Raw genomic sequence first — 23,107 nt, 5'->3', positions numbered from 1 at the left:
TCGGTGCACGTTAATCTTGCCGATGGTGCAGTCAGTGCACTCTGATGGAAAACGCTATAAATAATAATATATACGCTCGTGATAAGTAAATCGCGTGTAAAAGTACGTACAACTATTATTATTATTATGAGGACATTTTGTTTGGAAATTCTGTTTTCTACCAATTATATAAGCCTAGGCGTATATTGTTCCAACTCCACCGTCTAATGTTTATCCTAGCTACATCGGATGGAACTTCTGAAATCAGTAAAAACATATTTGAATTCGTGGATAAAGTTTTCTTTGCCACTTTTTCGAAATTTCACTCTTAAAAATCGAATTTTCAGACTTAGAGACTTTGAATTTTGAGAATTTTAACATATTAATAAATATTGTAGTCGACAAATTAATATATTAAATCTTCCTGCAAGATATAGGTATTATGTTGATGCGTAGGTATCCATCGGCAACCGAAGATAATATTATGTTTATACTGTTCAATATTTCATCACACAATCACTTCGTTAGTCGTTCATTTCTTGATTGCTCTTATTCGCTTTTGAGTATAAAATATTATTATCAATATATAAATAAAAAAAAATGATCTGCTTTGGGCGTCCCGGACAAGCGAAACCCGTAACGTCTGCACGGTCCCGCAAGGCTGACAGTTTTAAACGGCACACGTTACCGAGTCAACCGCAAGCCCTAAAGCTGACAGCTCTTTTAGATCGTTACGAGTGAGTGTCTCAAGACGAACTATTAAAAAGTGACACATATTATTACTATTATTGATGTTTAGAAATTTCACAGTTTCCATGATAATAAATTCATTATTAGCAATAAAACGACGACGAAAGTCGCACGCACTGTATAATATTATATCAACGGATCATAATAATAATATTATTATATATTTGTGCGCGAGTGATGAAACTTCCATACAACGAATGGTTGAAATTAAAAAGTTTAAATTCGATATTTTCTGTTTGACGAAATAACGTTGACCCGATTAGAATCTGCAAACGATGTATTTAATTATATTATATTTGCTATAATACTATTTTAATTTTTTTTTATTGCCCATCAGACTTCGTAGCTCATAATACATCATGTACTGTTGTTTCATTATGATATATGACATAAGCCTACGACACACATTTCGTGTTTGAAGTTTGCCCATTTTTAATATTTAAACTGTGAAGTTCATTATTTTGATCAATAATATACATATTATAAGCAATAAAAAGTATACTCTTAGACTTAAGTTGGTATCATATTTTCTGCACACAGTTGCAGTTACAACAAAAATATATTTGGCCATTGTTAATTTAGTATAAAAAATCAAATAATAATTTATGTGAATGTAAGCAAATATACTATTTAAGTAGACATCAATTATAACTATATTAAAATAATATGTCTTTTTGAAATCGAAAACTTAATAAATACATAAAAAAAAATATCAATCAATTATTTAAGAACATGCATTTGGGTCGAAACGACGTGTAAATTATGTATTTTTTTCTTTCTAATTTTTTTTTATTATTATTTACAGAAAGTTTATACCTATTGGGTTAGAAAATATGGTGACGCCCAACAAACAGGTAACATTTTAAAACAAAAATCGTCAAAATAAAATATTAAAAAATATTTTGTCTTAAATAGAACTCGTTTTTGGGTCTACTAAACAGTGTTGTAATCGGAAGTGAGCGTTTTGCTTACACGTATGCGCTACAAATTTTTCGTTTTATATTTATCATTTTTTTTATTATTATTATTATTATTATTTCGTGTAACGTTAAATTTCGATTTTTGAAAACTAATTGATATTACCTCACATTTTTTATTTTGCGCATTTTCACTGTTTTTGTGTGGTTTATTAAACATCAATTTAAAGTCCATAATTATTATTTTACCGCAGTCGGGTAAGGAGTCATTAGCTGCACGGAATGCGGAAACTCGTCGACGGGCCATGGCCAGGAGAAAATCCATTGACAACGAAACCAGAGCGATGCGCTTACGTCTGAAAGTGTCAAAACCCAAAGAAATTACACAGAATGTCATTTCAACTGATGTACATTTAGAAGAAGTAAGAATATTGTAAAATAATACATTTAAATGTTTGTATTTTTACCAAAGGTAAGAACTTTAAGGAAAACAAAACAAGTCAGTCAATAGTTACATAATAATATAATCTACAATTTTGTTAAGTATTTCTGCAGTATTCTTTTTTATTGTACTGTGTAGTGATAGTGTCTACTGAATTCTGAAATCAACAAATATTTATTTCCTTACTTTATTATACCTACTATGTAATTACGAGTAGGTACTTGAACCGTATCCTACAGCATGATTAAACAAATTAATATCTTATCGACATTTAAATTTACATACAGTTACAAGTTACACACCTTTTATTTCGCAAATTAAATATTAAAAATCTATAAGTCATAAGTTATTACAACGGATAAATGGACAATAATACTGATTGGGGAGTTAAAAAATCATTATGCAGTTATTAAAAAGCTCGAAAAACATTGATTGTCCAACTTTTATATAATACTCTGATGAAATCAACATTCATTGTATATAATATTCCCTTAAAAATCATATAGTATTATAATATATATATATTATATTATATTATATGTATATATACCAAATATTGGTTAGGTTCAATATTATAAAAGATCGTTTTCAAAACTCGTTCTGGTACATGGACAATAATTCTATAAAATGTAGGTACCTACCTACATATCACTGCGTACATTAATCGACGTCTGTCGTGAATGTCGAAACTAATATTATGATTTATTGAACTCGACAGTTGTACGACAATCCAGTATCCCAGACATTCGGAGTGCAGACTGAATTCAACGAACAGCTGTTCTCGAATCCGAAAACTTGGACGTCCGTTTGCGTCGACGCGTCTACCCAAGTAAACGACATTGATGTAAGTCCGTCGCCCGGTCAGGGTACACAAAACAAAGCAAAATAGTAAACTATGATGTGATCCAACGAATGACTACGTACCTTTTAAATTATTTCCGTACGGCATGTTTTTTCTTAGCTATTCGATTACGAAGCTGAGTTAACGAAGATAGTAGAGGTACAGATCGGCGACGTGTTCGAAAAGGTCATAGACGAAGTGGTATACGAAGTCGAAATAGAAATGAGAGACCGGAAACAGAGAGAGCTGCGCATGCATCGCGCCATAGAAGAGAATAAATTACAAAGGCTGATTTACGAAGAATTTAAATCTAATAAGCTTATAGTGAGTTTAACCTTAAGTTTTTGTAATATTAACAAAAAAAAAATTGATTCTTATGCTTACAACAAGAGTCATTCGCCATTTTAGAATATTATCAACTTTTTAACTTTCAATCTTAAATAAATATAATTTAATAGTTCGGGATACAATATTGTTCTTTTTTTTTATCAAAAACTTTAATAAATAGCAAAAACGGAATGTCGTTTTATAATTTCTTTCTTATGCTATATTCTATACATTCATTGGATTAAATATAATATTATACCGGCTATCCATACAATATTAGATGATACAAGTGATACAACACATCATTTGTTATAAACTCGATTATACAAATTAGAAAAACACATTATAAATGTGCAGGTTTTAATTAATTTTGAATTTTTAAATTTAGGTTATTATTTCTCAAGTTTTAATACGCTTTGATTATTGTATTAATGTGATGTTACTTTTTATTTCAGGCTGAACACACTGAATTCTTCGATAGGGTCAAATTGTAAATTTAAAAGACGAACTGGAAACGGGAGTTAAATTTCACAATCTAAAGGCTGAAATTGATTAAATATTTAATGATTATGTTTATTATTTTTACCTAACTTTACCTTACTAAAATAGTTACAGAAAAACGGGAAGCTTTTATACAAAACCATATTATATTTTTGTGTGTAGTAAATTGAAATAACTATTTAAACTATTTAAAATAAAATAACTATTTTACGTCAATCAAGCTTTGTAATTTTGTTGCAATTAATTCCAAAGACATTGACTGTTATATTACGTTTGAATAATATTATAAAAATGTCAAAATCTAAATTTCAAATATTACACATGAATCGTCTTTCAATCAAAATTTTAGAAAATGGTTAAAAATAAAATTCAAAATATTTTAAGAATTTTATCTTGATTTTAATTTATTACATAAAGAAACATAATCTGGTTTTGCGTAAAAGCTTTCTGAAGTCATAGGTAAATCAAACATAATCATTAAATATTTGATCAATTTCAGCCTTTAAATTGTGAAAATCAAATGAAAGAGCTTTTGGTTAGGTACACACCGAAAATTACCGAGTGTACACCTAGCTTGGACCTAGCAATAATTGCTTACAAATCATTACTGTTGGTACTTATAATACTAATTAACTGCCAGTTTCAAATTTGATTAGATTAATATAATTTTAATTCACCGTGCGCAGCGCTCCTGTTTCCAGTTCGTCTTTTTACAGCCCTTGGCGCATGATGACTTGTCTGAACACGTCGGCGAAGTCACTCATCGGTGAACAAAAAACTTGCGTTAATTTAATTTAATTTATATTTTATTCGACGGTGCGAATGTGCACATTATCCTGCATAATATTATATGTTTGTTGCCGTGTCCACGTATCCATTTCGACTTCGTTGAGCACTTGAATTTTATGAACACGTCGACGACCTTGGAATCGGTCTGTGATATTGCGGATAATTGTACAACCACGCGAGTTCAAATTACACCACATTGTTGGGTACACATATTATCATGTAATATTGTTAAATTTAAATCATACTGAATAAACAAAATTTCACTATCAACTCTATTCTTGATTTATTATTGACAAATGTATATATTTTTTCTCGATTCCCTTAATGGGCCTAATGCAAGACACCTATGAAAACGGATTTAAATTGAACGTGAATAATTCAATAACATTTGTCGATAATTCCGCTGCACTGCACTGATCGGGCGTCGGCGTTATTATGAAAAAGATAAGCATTAAAAACGGGATATTCCCCATATTATTGTACACTAACATGACATAAAATACAATAAATTTAAATATCAATGTAATTATAAAATGCAAATCATGAATAACCAAATTACAATACACTTATAGTGCTTATAGAAAAGTAAAGAAAATCAAAACCATTAAATAATTGAGGATTTTATTATATAGGTATAATGTAGTTCTATTATTAAAATACAATAATATACGTAAAACATAAGTATACTTTGGATTCGCCAAGCATATTAGTTAATTCCCATTTTGCAAAATCATTCCATATTTTAATCGTATAATGTACCTACTACAAGTGTAAGTATTTAAATAAAATTAACAAACACTATACAACAGATAAAATTCTTATGTTTATGTTCACAGTCTTTTAAAGTATTCAAATAAATGTATACGAATATTTTTTTGTTATTCAAATACTTTTTGAAAAAAATTATATGAATACATATTTAAAAAAATTACTTCTGTATTTTTTAAAAAAATGCTTTTTTAACTCGAAAAATTGTTTAAATTTGTGACTTAACAATTTTTTATAATTATTTAAAAATTGGACAAATCAGGAATAATAGGAATAAGGTAAAAATAATTATTTATTTTTCCCTTCGCATGAAGATGATTGACCCACTTTAATTTTGAACCATTCTAAAACTGACAAATATTATTAACGGTGGAAAATATATATTGTTTTATAGTACCTATTCAAAGGTATATTTAAAATATATTTTTAAAATGTATTCTAATAAGTAATAACTAATAAGTATACTGTATAATATGTATTCCGAATAAAAAATAAAAGTATTTTGTAGAAGGAAAAAAATATAATATACAAGATGTATACAATATTGGCGTACACTACCGTTAATCATTGTTGATACCTAAGTCATTTGTTTTCGTTTTGGCTCTAAAATGTTGCTATTATTTAAATCACGGTGATCGAACGCCGAGCAGTATAAGTATTACCTATTACAGTATAGTAGTGTTATCACTTTATCAGTGTGCCAATTCCTGCCACCATATTTAACACGTCATCAGAAATGCTCGTTCAGCGTCACATTATAATAAATTATAATATTATGGTTATATTATAGTGTACGGGCATTCGCAGTTTGTACTGCAGCCTCATTGCTGACACATATAACTACGGATCAACTGCAACTTAATGTGATGCGATTAAAAGTTGTAATATATTTATTCCGATTATAAACTTTTATATACTATAACTAAAGACCAAAGTCTCCAGTCTGAAGGTACATTATATACATATATATTTAAGGTAATTAAGTCCTTGCATATTGTGACAAAATTCCCATTCCAAACGTAAAAAAAAAATTGCTTATTTAATGTATGCGTATAAACATCACCTATAGACATGAGACCGACGCAAGGAATGATGGTGTATGACGAAGCACTGATGGTCCTGTGGAATCAATGTAGGTTGATTGGCCTTATAAATAAGGTATGTAGAAAAGTTATAATTGTTCGTAATTTCAGCATGCTACTATCGTTATTCTCACTTCTCTATCTCTCTGACTAACATACAGGCATACAGGATACAGCAATGTATGGAATGTAACGAATTCTCTGTTTCTCTCTAATAAACGGACAAAATTTTGAATTTGTGTTTAAATCTTATGTAAATTATCAAATTTCTAATAATAATTCAAAATGATTTTTTCAGATATGTATTTACTTTATAATGGTTTTATTAGTAATTTACCTATTACCGTTGGTAACTCCAAATGGTTGTTCTTATTGTAAACATGGTATGTATAAGTTATTAGTTTTACACTCAAATAACTCGTATACGCCGTTTTAATAAAATAATGAAATCCGTTTTCTAACCGTTCATGGTTTGCAATTTTGCATAACTCTATGTGTAATCATGGTAATCATCGAGAAATTATATGTTAACACGATTGCATATGTAAATATTTAGATATTTTATGAGATCCTCCCTTAAATCCTTTTAATAATTTTCTTCACAGATTTAATATGATTTTAGTTTAACAGCAACACAATTTTATATTATTTAAAAAACAAAATTAATCTATGAGGATGTTATGTGATTTTTTTATAACATACTAACATTGATTTTTAGATTATGACCATGATTTTTAAATTAAAAAAAGTTATTTTTTAAATAATTTTATAATATTACAACCAATCCACAACAATATTAATTGACTTCAAATCACTAATTTTCGACCAATAAGATTTATGTGTGCTAATGGTCTTAGTTTCCGATGCCTAAGATCAATAAAAATTATATAAATAAAAAAAAATCCTTTAAAAATTAACTCTATATTCTTTTTTGTTGATCGATTTACCTAACCCTAAATTTAATCATAATAATTTAATCACATATTAAAATTTGTGAAAATTAATTCTTGTCAGTTCATGGTGTTTTGTTTTCGATGAAATATCTATTTACTATAGAAAACTCATACTATAAATGTGTATATTATACCATATTATAGTTATATTATGTTTGTTTTATATTCTTATAGATAAAAAATGGCAAAAAAGATGTGAAATGTATCATTCAGTTGAAAATCAACCATCGATGATCACGGAAGCATGGATGATTATTATTTTTATTTGCGTATTTTTAGCATTTATGATAAAAATGATTTTTGTGAACAACGGCTTAAGATCTACAGACATAGTAAATAACAACATTTTTCATGATTACATTTTTGAATATTGAACGAATACTTTAACATTTTCATTTACGCGCTTCAGCACCTCACGTAACAATTTAGTTTCAGTCACGATTCAACAATTAAAGATAATAAATAAGTATTACATTTTATCGTGATTTTACAGTAAACACGTATAGTTCCAACGCCCATAATTTTTATCTCCGGAGTTATTTTTTGTTAATATACGCGAATTTTAATTGTTAATTTCTCGTATTTTGCTACATTTATTTTGTTCTAAAAACGTAAATATAACCTGAAATTTTCACTAAGATATTATTTTATCATAATCTAAATGCTTCAGGATAACATTTTCAATATTGACTTTTTTTAAACCTAATAATAATTATTATTATTACCATTTAATTATTGTCGCTAAATAGCTACTTGAAAATTTAACACAAGGCTTTTCATCATAAGCTGTTATAATGACAAAATATTTAAAATACAATTTATATTATAAACATTTAAATTTTGAAACAATTCACAAAAATATTTACATACTATTTTGTAGTAAACATTTTTAAAATGTTCAATTTGTATAAGGATTGAAAAGTTATGTAAGTAAAAGGATTCTCATAATTAGTTAATGCTATATAATAAATATATGAAAAATATATAAGCACGATTTTTTTTTTTGATACTTTTAAATTTAAATTTTGGAAGGAATTAGATATTTAAATGAAGGATAACGTTTTTATACATTAAGTTGTAACTTAAAAATATTATTCGTAATTTTTTGAAACTTTTAAAGGGTATTATTATAATATTAAATAATAATATATTTTTATATTATAATACTAATTAATACTGAAAAAAAATTATTAGGAAAAGGGATTAAAATAATATCGCAATATAATATATGCTGATCAATGTTTATTAAATGGATATTGCACTCAAGAGTTATTTAATTAATGCATAATAATAGTTATTTATTTATTATAATAGTAAACGGGATCAGCCCTTGACAATTATATGACATTAATAATTAATAATAATAATACACTATTATTACATATATAATATTTAACAGATGATAATATAATACAAAATATATATAGGTATATAATATAAAAGTGTATTCGTGGAGGGAAGTTGCTATCACCCCTAACTATGCCATTATTTTAAGTTTAAAATGTTTAAAATAAAACTCAATAAATTACTTATAATAATTTACCATATACCTGAAATATGATTAATACTTAAGTAAAGTTAGTTAGATCCCCATATCAAATTTTGGGTATCTGTACTAAATGTTTTTGCGTGCACTATCTAAAACTTACAATAAAATACAAGCGATTCGAATGTCCCATACCTACACGATTTCTATACGTAATATATTATATTGCACATTTATAAAACCCACGATATCATAAAATAAAAATCGTATCATAATATAAAATAACTAATAGGTATTTCTAAAAAATTTCAAAAATTACCAATTAATTTCAGCACGTGCTCTTCAAATAGTCGGGACCCTGTACTCCAAATCCAATCACTCTCTCCTTGTAAGCATATATAGTGTATACTGTCACTGTGTAGTGTGTACTGCCTATATGGTTATTTGATATATATGTCAAACATATTTTTAATTACACAAATAAAAAATAATAAATGTATTTATTTATTGTTAGCAGATTTATTAGAAATATAATATCCTGACATTAGTCAAGATGTATCTCCGCTTGAAATCGTTTATTTATATGTAATAGCTTATATAGATATTCAAATTTAACACATTCATAAAAGAGCTTGGCCTACTACCTACTCAATGATGAGGTCCACTCAGATTTTACCAAGTGGCAAAGGGAGTTACCCGAGTTTTTTTAGTATTTTTTTTTGACCCAATTCCCTTATTATGAGAATAAGATTACAGATTTTACAGTGATAAAGTAAAAAAAAAATATGACACTATGAGACCACGGATGATGAAATGTTATCATAAAGTTTTTATAATTTAATCCTTCATTGGTCTATTTTTAAAGGAAATTTCGCAAATATTTAATACCCTATAAATATGAATAGGAAGTATAATTATTGATGACTGAAAACCTATCACGCGGCAACGCAACACCCTCTGCAATTTTCTTTTGATACAATTTATAAAATGAAGATACTGCAAATTGCATGTCATTACTTATTAAACATAATAATTATAATCAATATTTCAATATTATAATTTACAAGAATAAGATTACATTAATAAACGAATAATTTTAAAATATTGATATTTTTCTAGCCAACAGATGGAAATAAAGTGAACTCATGGCTACATTGGCATATAGATTTCTTTGTGATTTCCGTTGTAACCTTCTTTGGATTTTTTTTTAAGGGTCTTACCTGTTATTCAGCTGATACCATATATCATTATATACCTTTAAAACTTGGGATTACAATTATAGGTAAGTTTGTTGTATAAGTAGGTATATGATTGTCATAACTACTAATTAATATGAAATATAATTATTAAATTTTTATAGTTCTAATGATAGAAATCAACGTTGTGAAAAAGTTCAATAAAGAGTTTGAGATTTTTGCTAACCATCGTAATCAAAAATTGGTACTTTTAAATATCTAAAACATCAGTAAATTTGCCAACTACAATCTACGTCATGTTAAATTTTATTTTAATCAGCTTTCTCACATTTTATAGTTTGAGACAAACACTATATGATACAAATAAATAACCAAACACGAGACTTGTAAAGTTGTAACTACCATTATTAAAAAATGCTAAGGAAGTATGCACCTGACATGGTGCACCATTTTTTCCAATTGGTTTAGAAGTAAATTATACTTTGATACTATTACTCGTAAAATGTTGTGTAGTTATAAAAAATACATTTAGGGCCGTTCTTACAATGTCCGGTTAAGTGTCGGTTAAGACTAACCGGTAGAATTCTATCGGTTAACTCATGATAAATTCTTCCGGTTAGTGTTATCAGGCACTAACCGAGCATTGTAAGAATGGCCCTTAATGAAATTCTAAAACCCTAAATGTAAGTCAGCGTTAGTACCAAATCGTCGTAGTTTTAATTTTTAAAATGTAAAAACTATTATAATATGGTTTACCATTGTTTTACTTTCCAAGGATACAATTTTTCAATTTTTACTACATACTTTGTAAATTTTAATTATGCGTGAATATACAGGATGATTCTTTTAAGTGGGTACACTAATTATCTCGAAAAGTATTTACTTTTTTAAAAATATTTTTATACAAGGTTTCAAGTTATTAAAAAACCAACGTTTTCATTAAAAAATTATATTTTTAAATATTTTTTATCTTTATCATGTTTTAAGTTTTTTACTTTTTTGAATGACAACATAGAGTTTTAATTTCATATTCCAAAGCAGAATATTTTTCTAAGTATTTTGATTCATAAAAATCGAATTTAGGGCTAGTAGTTTTTGAGTTATAAGTATTTAAAGTTTAGATTGGCAGAGTGGAGTGGTACAGGGTTACCCCGCAAAATGTTTGTCCACTACTCCGCTTGACTAAACTTTAAATACATATAACTCATAAACTACTCGTCCTAAATCGATTTTTATGAATCAAAATACTTAGAAAAATATTCTGCTTTGGAATATGAAATTAAAACTCTATGTTGTCATTCAAAAAAGTAAAAACTTAAAAAATGATAATGATAATTAATATTTAAAAATATAATTTTTTAATGAAAACGTTGGTTTTTTAACAACTTGAAACCATGTATAAAAATATTTTGAAAAAAGTAAATACTTTTCGAGATAATTAGTGTACCCGCTAATTAAGAAAAAGAATCACCCTGTATATGTACATATTTTTGATTTTATAAAATACCAGCCATATTTAAAACTAATGAATAATGTATATAATATATACCAGCTTTGATGCTATATATACCTCCTATAATTTACTATTATACATTTAATTTTTAATATATGCTAATAATAAACTAATGATACCGACCATTGTTTTTTTTTTTTTTTTGTTACAATTAATTACAGTAATATAATCAGTTTGTTCAGCTATTGCCACTATCTTTAACACTCCACCCAAATTACTGATTATCAGAGATGGTGGTTCGTCTCTATAAGTAAATATGCTTATAGTGCTTATGACTAGTCTACGGTCTAACTGTTATCTCATAGCTGACATAGGTGTAATAGGTCAATAATGAATATAATAATAATAATAATAACAACTTTTAATTGAAAATTAAATTATATATTGTGAATTGTATAAATGCTTTTTAATTTCTATAAATTACTAAACAAAACTGTTTATAATAATCAGCAATTATCTACAAATCATTTTCTACGATTTATCAAATAATATTTTGATATCTATAGTTGTATGTATAGGTATACGTCATATGCAATGTATTAAACAATCGTAAAAGACCATAATATTCTAATTTTTTGGGTTTATGAGAGTAATATTTCATGTATTATAATATTTGAAAAATTCGTATTATTACAGTTTAAAAAATATGTTTTCGAGTGCTTTTTAGTTATTCCAAATCATAGGTAGACAAAAAAAACTTATATTTTAAACTTCAAATCAGGTTTTCTCAAACTATACATTTTTAGTTGTACTGCGTTGAGGTGCGAATTACACACATCACACACAGGAACACTGTTATATATGTGCACGCATGACGTGACCCTGGTCGAGTGCAGTGCGGGCACAGTGTGCTTGGCGCGTACAACCCTTTTGGGATGAAAGACGCGGCCGACGAAATTTCAATCAAAACCAAACCGGCATTTCAATATTAATATTAATATGACTTGTATATAATATTTTGTGATGTATGAGCAATGAGTAATGACGGGACCGCGGCCAACAAAAACAGGTGCTGCAACCGTACGTAATTCGCATTGTGAAAATCCGCCACAAAAGCTTTCGTTCCGCGCGCGATTCGATACGCATCTATACGTGCATCGCACACGCGTTTTATATATTATACGAAACGTATAAAGGCAGCGCGCGCGCCCCTAAAATTTATAAACTGCGACCCGCGGGCCCCACACAGGGGTGGTCAGAGTGTGGGCCTTGTGCGTGTGCGCCCCGTAAACTGTCCCCGTCCGTTTTGGGCGCACTACAGGGGATGTTTTTATTTCCTTATATGTGCTTCGTATTATTAGCCGCAGTACGAAATCGCGTCCCCATCCAATCACACCCCCTCGCTCTCTCGTTCATGCCCGTTCAATATCCTATTAGCGCACGGTCCGGAAAATCCGAAAGGGTTCCGGTCATCGGCTGGTTTGTCTTCTGCAACCATCATACATTATATTATTATATATTATGGTATATATGTTACACTAAATCAAGATTATCTAATATATGGTATTATTCTATCGACGAACCCGCCACGCGTGCAGTTTACAGTGTACGAACATATGACTTTTTACAGGTTTTCAATTAAATGATAATATTACGCGTTGTCGCCGTTCAAACTCTGCAGAACAATTAAATAATATAATAACAATAATGATTTGAATATAATGAATATGAATAATGTATGTACCTACATATAATTTTACCAAAAACACCGCTCAGAATAAAATGCGTTCTTTGGGATGCAGAATTATTGTCACAAATTATTATTATATTATTTGTATAAAATACTTTTGATTTTTCTATTGATGATATAATATGACCGGAAACTTATGCAGTTTTTTTTGGTTTGATGTATAATTTGTAATTGTTAGATCTTTTTAAAATGTATAATGTCAGCTGGAGTGGAAGTTTTTACCTTGGATTTCAATCCGGTTTGAAGATTTTTTTTAGGTAACTAAATATTTAAAAAATGTCCATGGATCAATAACAATTGATTCTGACAATATCATAGTATAATTATTAATTAAATAATAAGTGTATGACAGTTTTGTAATTGCCATTTGTCATTTTAGTTTCACTGAAACTTAAAACATACTTTACTTAAACTAGTCAAACTTATTAGAATCGTCAACCGGTCAACCCACTAATAATTGTTTCTCACTGTAACCCACATGCAACATTCATCAAATTTATGTACTTTTTTACTTTAAAGACGCTAATTGGCTAAGCCCTACATGAGCTAAGTATGTTTATTTATTTATATTAACATATACCTTCATTACAAATTACAACGCACATTTTTACATTAAAATAAGTTTTGCAATTATGAACAAATGTTTCTTTGATATTATATTACATTACCATTTAGGTACCTACATGTAAAGATCAATTTATAAAACCAATTCATAGTGATCCAGTGTTTTCAATTTTTGAGCAATCGTTTTTTTTTTCAATTCGTTTACACCGTTTTTGAAACAAATTCACGCCTTCACAACACAACTACTTATGCTCAAAAATGTCAAGTGTCAAATGTTTTGAAAACCATCGATTCTAGACTTCGGACTTTGACTATTATAATAGTATATTAATATTTAATGTTATGAGATCATGAAGTCTTCTCTTTCGTGTACACGCGTTGTTGTTTGGGTGTATGAGCCGGCACGTGCACCGCCGTGGTCCGTCCACGTGCCGCAGTCGAATCCTCGTGGCCGATGAAGTTACTGTACGGGTAATAATAATAAGGAACCTTGTTTGTCCGTTTACTTGTTGAATGCACAAACGCCACAAACACTTGTAAGTTGTGAAGTGTTTAACGTAAAACCTGTATAATGTATCATATTGTAATACATTATATATTATAATCCAGTCATATACTGTCCCGACTGCGAGTGATCCACCATTCAACCACCATGCATGATGCCGCTCCGAACTTTTCTTTTAATATGTTATGCTCTTTTATGCAAATATTTGTGTATGAATTTTCCCATGTATAAAGGCACAAATTAATTTTTTTTTAATTTTTTTATTAATCTTTTTGGTGGTATATAGATGTTTAATGACCTTATTTCAAAATGGTTAGACTTTTTTGTACCAATTAAGTAGCGTCGAATGGCAATATGAACTTTTCCGAACAAGCACCACCATTTTTGTTGTAAATGTTGAAACGCTTGATTATTATGAACTTGTATTCATATTCCTACATTGTACATAAATGAAAATTTTAACGTGTACTTTCTGAGTTAGTCATCTAGATAGAGATTAAAAAGACATTGAGAAATGTCTATTTAAAATTTTTATAGTCATAGTATAATATTAATATGTATTTATATAGTATTTAGTAATAAATAATACTTTGTAAAAATTGGCTGATACGTATGCCAAAGAAGCCATCTCCTCCCATCTCTCTTACAAAATTCACACCTATACTCTTCACGATCTAAAATCCGTCATCAACAACCATATTTTAACTCAATGGCAGATCTCGTGGTCATCACTTCACACCAAGCTAAATAAAATAAAATCTACAGTTTTTCCATGGCCATTCTTCTCATTACCAAGACGCCAGGAAGTAATTTTAAACAGATTACGGATAGGTCACACATGGGTGACCCATAAACACCTTATGAACAGATCAGAACCTGACCAATGTCAAACTTGCGGTGAAACTTCCACGGTTGAACATTTAATATGCCTCTGCCGTAAATTCACCGACATTAGAACCAAGCTCAACATAGAAGACAATCTGGAAGAAGCCCTAAGTCCCCAGCCAAGCAACATTGAAAAATTAATCAGTTATTTAAAATAAACTAAACTATATCAAATTATTTAACCTAGATATATCTCAATCCTTTTTTGTTCTTACTATTACCTTTGTTTTGTATATATTATTGTTAATGATTCATTCTTGTGTAAAAAAATATTAATGTTAAAGGCCAATAACCTTTGTTGTTGAGGCTCATTTAAAATAATAATAAAAAAAAAAATACTTTGTAAAAATTATCTGAGTTTGATAAGTATACTATAGGGCTAAATATTACATATAGATATTTGTTTTATTTTAAATCAAATAGTAAGAACTATTATCGTTAGTACTCTCATATAGAATTTAATTATACATCTCATAACTATACCTACTCGTTTGTATTTCAAATTTAATATACGTCAACATTTTCTCAAAAAAAAAAAATGTGCTTAAAACTTACAATAAAAAGAGCGGTTAATATTGCCATATTCATTAAAAGTATTTAAATGATATTTCATAGAATTTGAATATACAGGTTTTTAACAGATAGGTACTTAAAAGTGTTTAAAACAAAAAGATAAAAATGTGATAAACATTCTGCTTGCGGTGGATTTCTATCTTTATAATATAGATACCTAATGTTCAACATAAACTATTTTGATCTTCAATAATATTTCTACTACTAATTTTTCCTCACAATTTAACACCAGTCTCAATTATGATCTATCGTCATATAATATATTAGCATATATAGCATAATATATTTTTAACGATACTGCAGTAAGACACACGAGAAATAATAAGTTATTTCTCATTTGCTATATAAGTGCAATATAAGAAAAACAATATGTATCTTATTATGTTTTATTTAATTTTTCAAAAATGTACCAATAAAATATTTCCTAAATTTAAAGCTATCAAATATTTTAAAACTGTATGTAGGCTGCAATCAAATCAATAACGATCTGATTTTTTCACATTTGTCTCTTGCAACAGGAATATATTATTACATAATATTTTCTATTAGAATATCGTATACGTGTTTTTCGTTGGATATTTTATATTTATGTTTAAGCAGAAAATGTAATAAAAATAAAAATATGGATTTTATCTCGTCGAATGCACTTATCGTAGTCACTAGAATAGGTTTAAATAATTATTAATATCATCGAAAGTGATTGAAAACCATGCGATTCTTATCAAGTGGTCTTATCGCCCACGTGTCGGGGTGGAAGTGTTTTCAGACCTTTTAATTGAGTAATCCGTACACAAAGGTACAGGTGGTTTTTTTTCTGGCCCATAGATCCTAGGGGTGAGATGCACGAATGCATAACAAGTGGGATCGAGCTGTGGTATAGTGTGCTAAATATAAAAGGGGCTTTTTTTTTTTTTATGCTCGTATATATTGTACATACATATATACATTTCGAATGAATACAAATCGCATTTAAATAAAAGTTTGATACGACCGATGATATAACCGTGCAGCTGCATCTCGCGGTCCGGCTAGACACCCCGCCGCCGACAGACTGCAATATATCGTCGCGCCACGTTTCAATCAAACATATTTATTATGCATATAATAATAATATGTACAATATTGTATTATAATATATACCATTATTTAGTGTGTACACCCATATTACAATGTGTATACAATATACGCGGGGTTTTTTCTTCGAGGCGAAAAAGTCACAAAAACCGAGATGAATGAGATTATATACGAACTGCGCGATACGATATAGTGTGAAATAAATAATAATGTTGTATAATAATATTCAGTAAACAATTCCCGTTATCGTTTTCTAGGACGTATTTTCTTCAGCAACGTTACGCGTGCCGAATCGAACACGGAATCCTATTTCCGGAAACCAAAGCGAGTTTACAATAATAATAATAATAATAATAATAATATACGGACATTATGATATCGCTTTCGACCGACTACGGTCTATTATTTTATTGATTCAGCCGTTCGTCTGTGTTATATACAGTGATGAGGGACGCACTTCGATTGGGGAGCACAAAATATAACATGTACGGCCAAAGGCGCATTGTTTATCGTGCGATGGGTCTCTAATAGCACTTGGATCGCAATATTGTATCGCGTGCTAAAACAACTATGAGCACAAAAGGGCCGTTGTCGGGACGCGACGCAGCGTACGCTATAAAATGTAATAATAAGTGTGTAACGTCAGAACTATTTCACTCCAGTTCCAGGTGTCCTAATATTTGCTCTGAATATGAGTCTACTAGTGCAGACATATACATTCTCTCTCTATATATGATAATATTTATTATATATAACTATGTGTATATATGTGTGTGGTTTGTGTGTGTGTGTGTGTGTGCATGCGCGCGAAATGATAATAATATACGTTTTAGAGACTGCAACAGAGCGAGCCCCAACGTGGAGTCACGAGTTAAATATAAATATAATAATAATTTATTACTATAAGTATATGTTTGGAGCAATAACCGCATAAATCCATAGGTTTCATAACTTTGAACAACTGTTGTATAAAAAAAAAACTAAATTTTAAGCCCACAGTATTATTTATTTTTTAATCATATTAATAATAGAAAAATTTAACTGTAATAGTTTTAGTAGTTTTAGTATCGATTAATCATGGAATAAAACGGTTTTTATCAGCCCTGAACAGTTTCAAAAGTAGACTTACCTTATTGTATTGTTCCAAGTCCTTCAATTATATGTGATTGACGTGGTTTTTATATTCGTTTTCGGAAGCACGAACGACGACAATCCATATACATACATATGGCTATATTATATATAGAGCTTGTTTGTTAAATTTTTTCAACATCGAAATCACCTTTCAGCATAATAGTAAAACTATAAAACTATATCAAAATGATCGAAAAGCCTGATATAAATAGGTAGGTGCTCCTTATACGACTGCAAGGCACTGGCTACCAGCTATTCGCTTGCGTTAAGGCGACTTCAAATCACTCCGTGAACCGTGATTTCCGGAAAAAAAATTCCGCTATGTGATTGGCTGAATCTAGTGGTTACTAAGCGGTATACGGTAAACCACTATATTTACATGTAAATACCACGTTATATTGCAGATACCAAAAAGTAAGATCTAATCCTACTCAAGTCAAATGTTTACAATTATGTGGTTACATGGTAATGAAAATATAAGAGGAAATTATATTGCGGAAAACGTTTGATAACGGAGAAGTTCGGATTGTCTGTTTGCTAAATGAAACCTAAGACGTTTGCAAATATTGCGAATGCCATAATCCAGCGTTTGGTCTGTTATCTACTATCACGATTAAAGGCGGGTTTCCACAACATACGTTCGCGCAAATACTTTGATATGATTGGGTGGTTGGGTAAGGTTACCACATGATTAACCACTTTACCATGTTGTTGGACATAGCTGAACATTTTACGTGTACATGGCACACGCGTATAGTGGATACCCGCCTTAACATTTTATATCGTAACCACGATTAAACAAAAACAACCGAGGTTAGGTTATACACGCTTATAAATTTAAATTTTACAAACTTTTCTAATTTTCAATAAAAACTGATAACAGGTAATAGGTGATTTTGCGATAACAAGAAACCAGATTACCACTTATAGTGTATTCACGTTCGCTGCAAAAAAACATAATTCAGGGAATTAACAGATTATTTATTTTCCGGAAATCACGGCTCACAATAAGTTGACGGAGCAGTGTGAAGTCGCGCCTTTAGACGTTTGTAAAAATTTCGATTCAACGGTAAGCAAATTTATACCGTGGTATAAACCAATTATATACATGCAATAAGAACCTACATTAAATAATATTATATTATGATTTTACTATACTTATTACAAAATAATATATTGAATTCGTGTTGGTTACCATTATTTTAGCGCTTTAATCATTTATTTATGAATATAAGCGACTGTTTTTCTAAGTTAATGACGTGGATGAATTGATATTTTTCTATCATTTTGTTATTATTTTTTTATTTTTTACTTTCACCGAAACCCTGCCCTTCGTCGCGTATATCCGGTTTCCGGGCGTATATAAACCCTCTTGCCACACAAGGATTTTAAATGCGTGTTCAGCAGCTGTAACAATCCTGTAAAAACTTTTGTCCGTGCTTAAATCCGTTCCGTAAACATTGGTTATGGTTAATCCTCGTTCGAGCACTTGAGCAATACAATTCGCCGCCAGCAACCCTTTCAGGTCTTTTGAACTACCCTGCCAGCAACGATTCTTCGCCGAAACCGTATATGTGTTCTTATATACATTATTATTACTATTATACGTATAGATCTTTATTGATGAATTCGGGTGACATGTCCGCTTTACGATTGCATTTGTTAAGCGATCGAATTTCGTATACATATAAATCCCCTTCCTCGTCAACACCGTTTTTGGGGGTTCGGGTTAATTGTTTCGAACTAAGATTTTCCGTTCAACAATCATTTTTTTAATTTTTTAGGGTGGATTTGTTAAACGAATTATAAACTTTATGTAATGAATACGAAATATAATCGTGGAATTATATAAGGTGGGTTGTATAATGTATATATATTATATAATATTATGTAAGTATAACTACACATAGTTGTACATTTATAATTGTTATTAATTATTATAAGTATGAAATTATGAAACACGTCGAATCCATAATCTCAAATATCAATTAATTTTCCTATCATAAATAAAATGCACGACATTTTATTAATCAGAATAATGACAACTTGTATAAATTTACACTATCGATTAAAATATTAAATAAAATATTGAATTTTAAATTTCTAAGCAACAAATAAATACTTGCATAATTTGATATTGAATTTTTTCCTCGATTTTAAATCTAAATCTACATTATTGTTATTGAAAAATTCTTTCTTTTTTAATTGTAATTATTTGAATATCATCATTAACTGGTATAATAAAAAAAAATCCAATAATACTGTATACATAGTAGAATATCAAAAAAATAAAATAAAATAAAAATAATAATTCTAATACCATATATTAAAAAGTTTTATTAGCTTATTACAATTAAAATGTTCCTAATATATGTACCCTATTTGATGGACTATTAGACATATCCGACATACTCTCTAGTATCTCCTTTAGAATTCCTTCACACAATACCCACAGCCAAGAGCAGTTCAATATACCTGCACCCTCTATATTATGTTATCATATGGCCATAACAACCCTATCCACCGCATACTCCGATCTTTCCACTATTTAAGCACATTTTATTATATTTGTATATATTGAGTACTAAATGCTTCATTTTCCACTATTTTACTATTTTACTATACATATATAATATGTATTGTAATGCCTCACCGGCGTATATTTTATAAATAAATAATTTTAAAAAATGACTACCTATAAGAGTATACCGATGATTTCTAATATTCAAAACATTTTTTCCTCCATCTTTTTTACTATTCAATTAGTTTGGAAGATTTTTTTGTTTTTCGAGTCATATAATATGTAAATTATCTACATGCACTCATGACTCACTAAAAAATCCTCACGACCCGAAACTCGTACCGCACACCAGCGCCTTTGGATTTTTAATCTAAAAATTTAAAATGGTTTTTTCCTTTTAAAATGAATTACTTCAAATTTTTTTATGAAACATTACTTTGTTAATTTACTAAACTTGACTTGTAAACCGCGGTCCCGCTGTAAAATACACTAAGTACGGCTGTGTCAATATAACCTTAAAAACTAGTTTAATATAGTTGAATGTCAATACCCTCTTGGTGTCATGCAATGGCCCATACAACCCCTATACATAGTAAATAAAACCATAGATACATTATACTTGCAGTATTTTAGTCAAAGGTCTGTAAGCATTAGTTAGGAAGAATGATTAAGTTTATTGAAGACACGAGAATTGCACGGATAGCTATAAAATGATTTCAGCACTTTGTGAGGATGTGTAAAAATTATCATTAGGTATACATCTTATTTATTTTAGTCAAGGATGAAAAAAATATATATTTTGGAATGTTTTATAATTATACAATATAGAAACATAAGTAACAAAGCTGCAATATGCACTGCAGTTCCGAAGTCACCTAACGTAGAACAGACTACAGAGTGGGTAAAACATAAAGTTAGACTTTTCGGAACAATCTAAAGGGTCTATATATCTATGTATATCATTATAATTATAATATAAGAAATAATAACAAATTTCATCTACGCATACATGATTCATAACATGTAACGCGTGTTACCACGTCATATCGTGAATGTTTAAAATCTTAAGCGGTCGGTGTGTGGTGTGTGTGTGTATGAATAGGGTGGCGGCGTGTGGTCGCTCAGGCGTGCATCAGCTATATATAATATTATTAAGGGGAGTCGATCGGATTCATTATATTATATTAAACCGAGCGCGGTTGTTGTCACCACACACGTGTGCATTTATGTGTGTGTGTGTGTATGTATGTATATGCATACTTACATATTTTACTATGTATATACGCGCAAAAATCGGTTCAATGGAAATCTAATTGCAGGCATTATATATTATGCGATGAGTCTGCTCGCGGGGGACGAACCTGAGGGATTTTCAAAAAAAAAATGGGCCGCCCGCAACCCCTACTACACATCATATTATATTATTGTACCGAATGTATATAGGAGCTTTTGTGCATGGGGTAGCTCTGTATATACATATATATAATAATGATGTACATGTACTCAAATGTGGCGCGCGCATTATGTTTTTTTGAATTTTATATTTGTCTATTATCATTTTTTTCGCCTTCCCCCCCCTCTTATTTTAGAGCGGTGAGGACGCGCATCGTGTACAAACACATAATAGCTATACGGCGTGTTCTGTCGGACGTGAAAGGATTTACACCTTTGCCGGACTCACAGAACACTTGTCGATCGCTGAAATCACGGGCGGGGCGCGCTGTGTATAGTGTTTGAACGCGTCGAGTACGTCGATGACCGATTTAATATGACATAATAGACGCATTAATATATAGATACCCTACATATGTGGGACTAGCCAAACCCATTGACGATGCAGATGGTCTTCTCTATGTGCTGTCAATTCGATTTTTTTTTTTTTTTTGAGGACCACTCCGCACTCGTCGACATCCATAAATGCGCGGCGTAATTAATACCATATTATACTTACTTGTATATGTTATACATAATATAGTATATTATTTACACATATTAATATATATTTTATATTAAGGTTAAAATATATATGTAATGATCTACAGGATCCGCATCGTCATCGTACGACCGGATAAACCAACCAGGCTGTGCGCACGCTATTGAATTACCTAGATATACGTATTACCTATTACTGCCCTCCAAAGCCAAAAAGCAGTAAGCAACAATGTAGTAGTTTTGAGAAAAATACCTAACTTTTTCTGAATCATCTTGTTATTTTTATGATATTATAAAAATTAAATAATAAATTGATGATTCTTGAATAACTTTTCCTGTAGAATCCTGCAATAATACACATGGATAAACTTTACTCTAATAGGTATACCTAAATATGGTTATTGGTTATAGCCACCTAAACTATTTATAGCTATTATTAACGCATGTTCTGTTGTTGCCTATACGTGTAAACGCTTATAATTACACTTAAACCTTATAAACATTTTTTTAAATTATGTAAAAATAAAAAACTATAGATTTCCATTATTTTAATACAGAAATAAATCTATAGTTATATGTAACGATAAGACACATGTGAGATTAGATAGACAATCTTATGAAAAATTTATGCACTGGGTAAATGTACAATATCTATAATAATATACTATACTTATACTCAATATTA

General features: G+C 29.5%; 2 protein-coding genes across 3 annotated transcripts; both read left to right on the top strand.

Annotated features, from left to right (window-relative positions):
* The first annotated feature begins 1,533 nt into the window (after positions 1 to 1,533).
* Positions 1,534 to 4,785, top strand: LOC149054246 (uncharacterized). Its single transcript, XM_089230530.1, has 5 exons — positions 1,534 to 1,583; positions 1,901 to 2,068; positions 2,807 to 2,932; positions 3,050 to 3,253; positions 3,712 to 4,785. Exons 1-5 carry the CDS (start codon positions 1,563 to 1,565, stop codon positions 3,748 to 3,750), a joined length of 558 nt encoding a protein of 185 aa, XP_089086656.1. The 5' UTR covers positions 1,534 to 1,562; the 3' UTR covers positions 3,751 to 4,785.
* A 1,309-nt stretch (positions 4,786 to 6,094) lies between these two features.
* Positions 6,095 to 11,660, top strand: LOC149054245 (uncharacterized). Of its 2 annotated transcripts, none has more exons than XM_089230574.1 (6): positions 6,095 to 6,263; positions 6,384 to 6,472; positions 6,695 to 6,779; positions 7,524 to 7,681; positions 9,955 to 10,117; positions 10,196 to 11,660. In XM_089230574.1, the coding sequence occupies exons 2-6, from the start codon at positions 6,386 to 6,388 to the stop codon at positions 10,291 to 10,293; spliced, it is 591 nt and encodes a 196-aa protein (XP_089086700.1). In that variant the 5' UTR covers positions 6,095 to 6,263; positions 6,384 to 6,385; the 3' UTR covers positions 10,294 to 11,660. The 2 variants fall into 2 exon arrangements, with proteins under 2 accessions (XP_089086700.1, XP_089086699.1); XM_089230573.1 differs by having other exon boundaries at positions 6,095 to 6,289.
* Positions 11,661 to 23,107: the final 11,447 nt, after the last annotated feature.

This window comes from Diuraphis noxia, unplaced genomic scaffold (genome assembly GCF_037042655.1).
Source record: "Diuraphis noxia isolate RWA-SAM2 unplaced genomic scaffold, SU_Dnox_SAM2 contig0009, whole genome shotgun sequence".
NCBI lineage: Eukaryota > Metazoa > Arthropoda > Insecta > Hemiptera > Aphididae > Diuraphis > Diuraphis noxia.
This window is presented reverse-complemented; position numbering and strand designations above follow the sequence as displayed.

Excerpts from the sequence above, each read along its gene's own strand:
- LOC149054245 (XM_089230574.1), top strand. The coding sequence starts at position 6,386 with ATGAGACCGACGCAAGGAATGATGGTGTATGACGAAGCACTGATGGTC. Across the intron at positions 6,780-7,523 it reads TTGTTCTTATTGTAAACATG|ATAAAAAATGGCAAAAAAGA; the intron begins GTATGTATAAGT and ends ATATTCTTATAG. Across the intron at positions 7,682-9,954 it reads GCTTAAGATCTACAGACATA|CCAACAGATGGAAATAAAGT; the intron begins GTAAATAACAAC and ends ATATTTTTCTAG.
- LOC149054246 (XM_089230530.1), top strand. The coding sequence starts at position 1,563 with ATGGTGACGCCCAACAAACAG. Across the intron at positions 1,584-1,900 it reads TGGTGACGCCCAACAAACAG|TCGGGTAAGGAGTCATTAGC; the intron begins GTAACATTTTAA and ends ATTTTACCGCAG. Across the intron at positions 2,069-2,806 it reads CTGATGTACATTTAGAAGAA|TTGTACGACAATCCAGTATC; the intron begins GTAAGAATATTG and ends TGAACTCGACAG.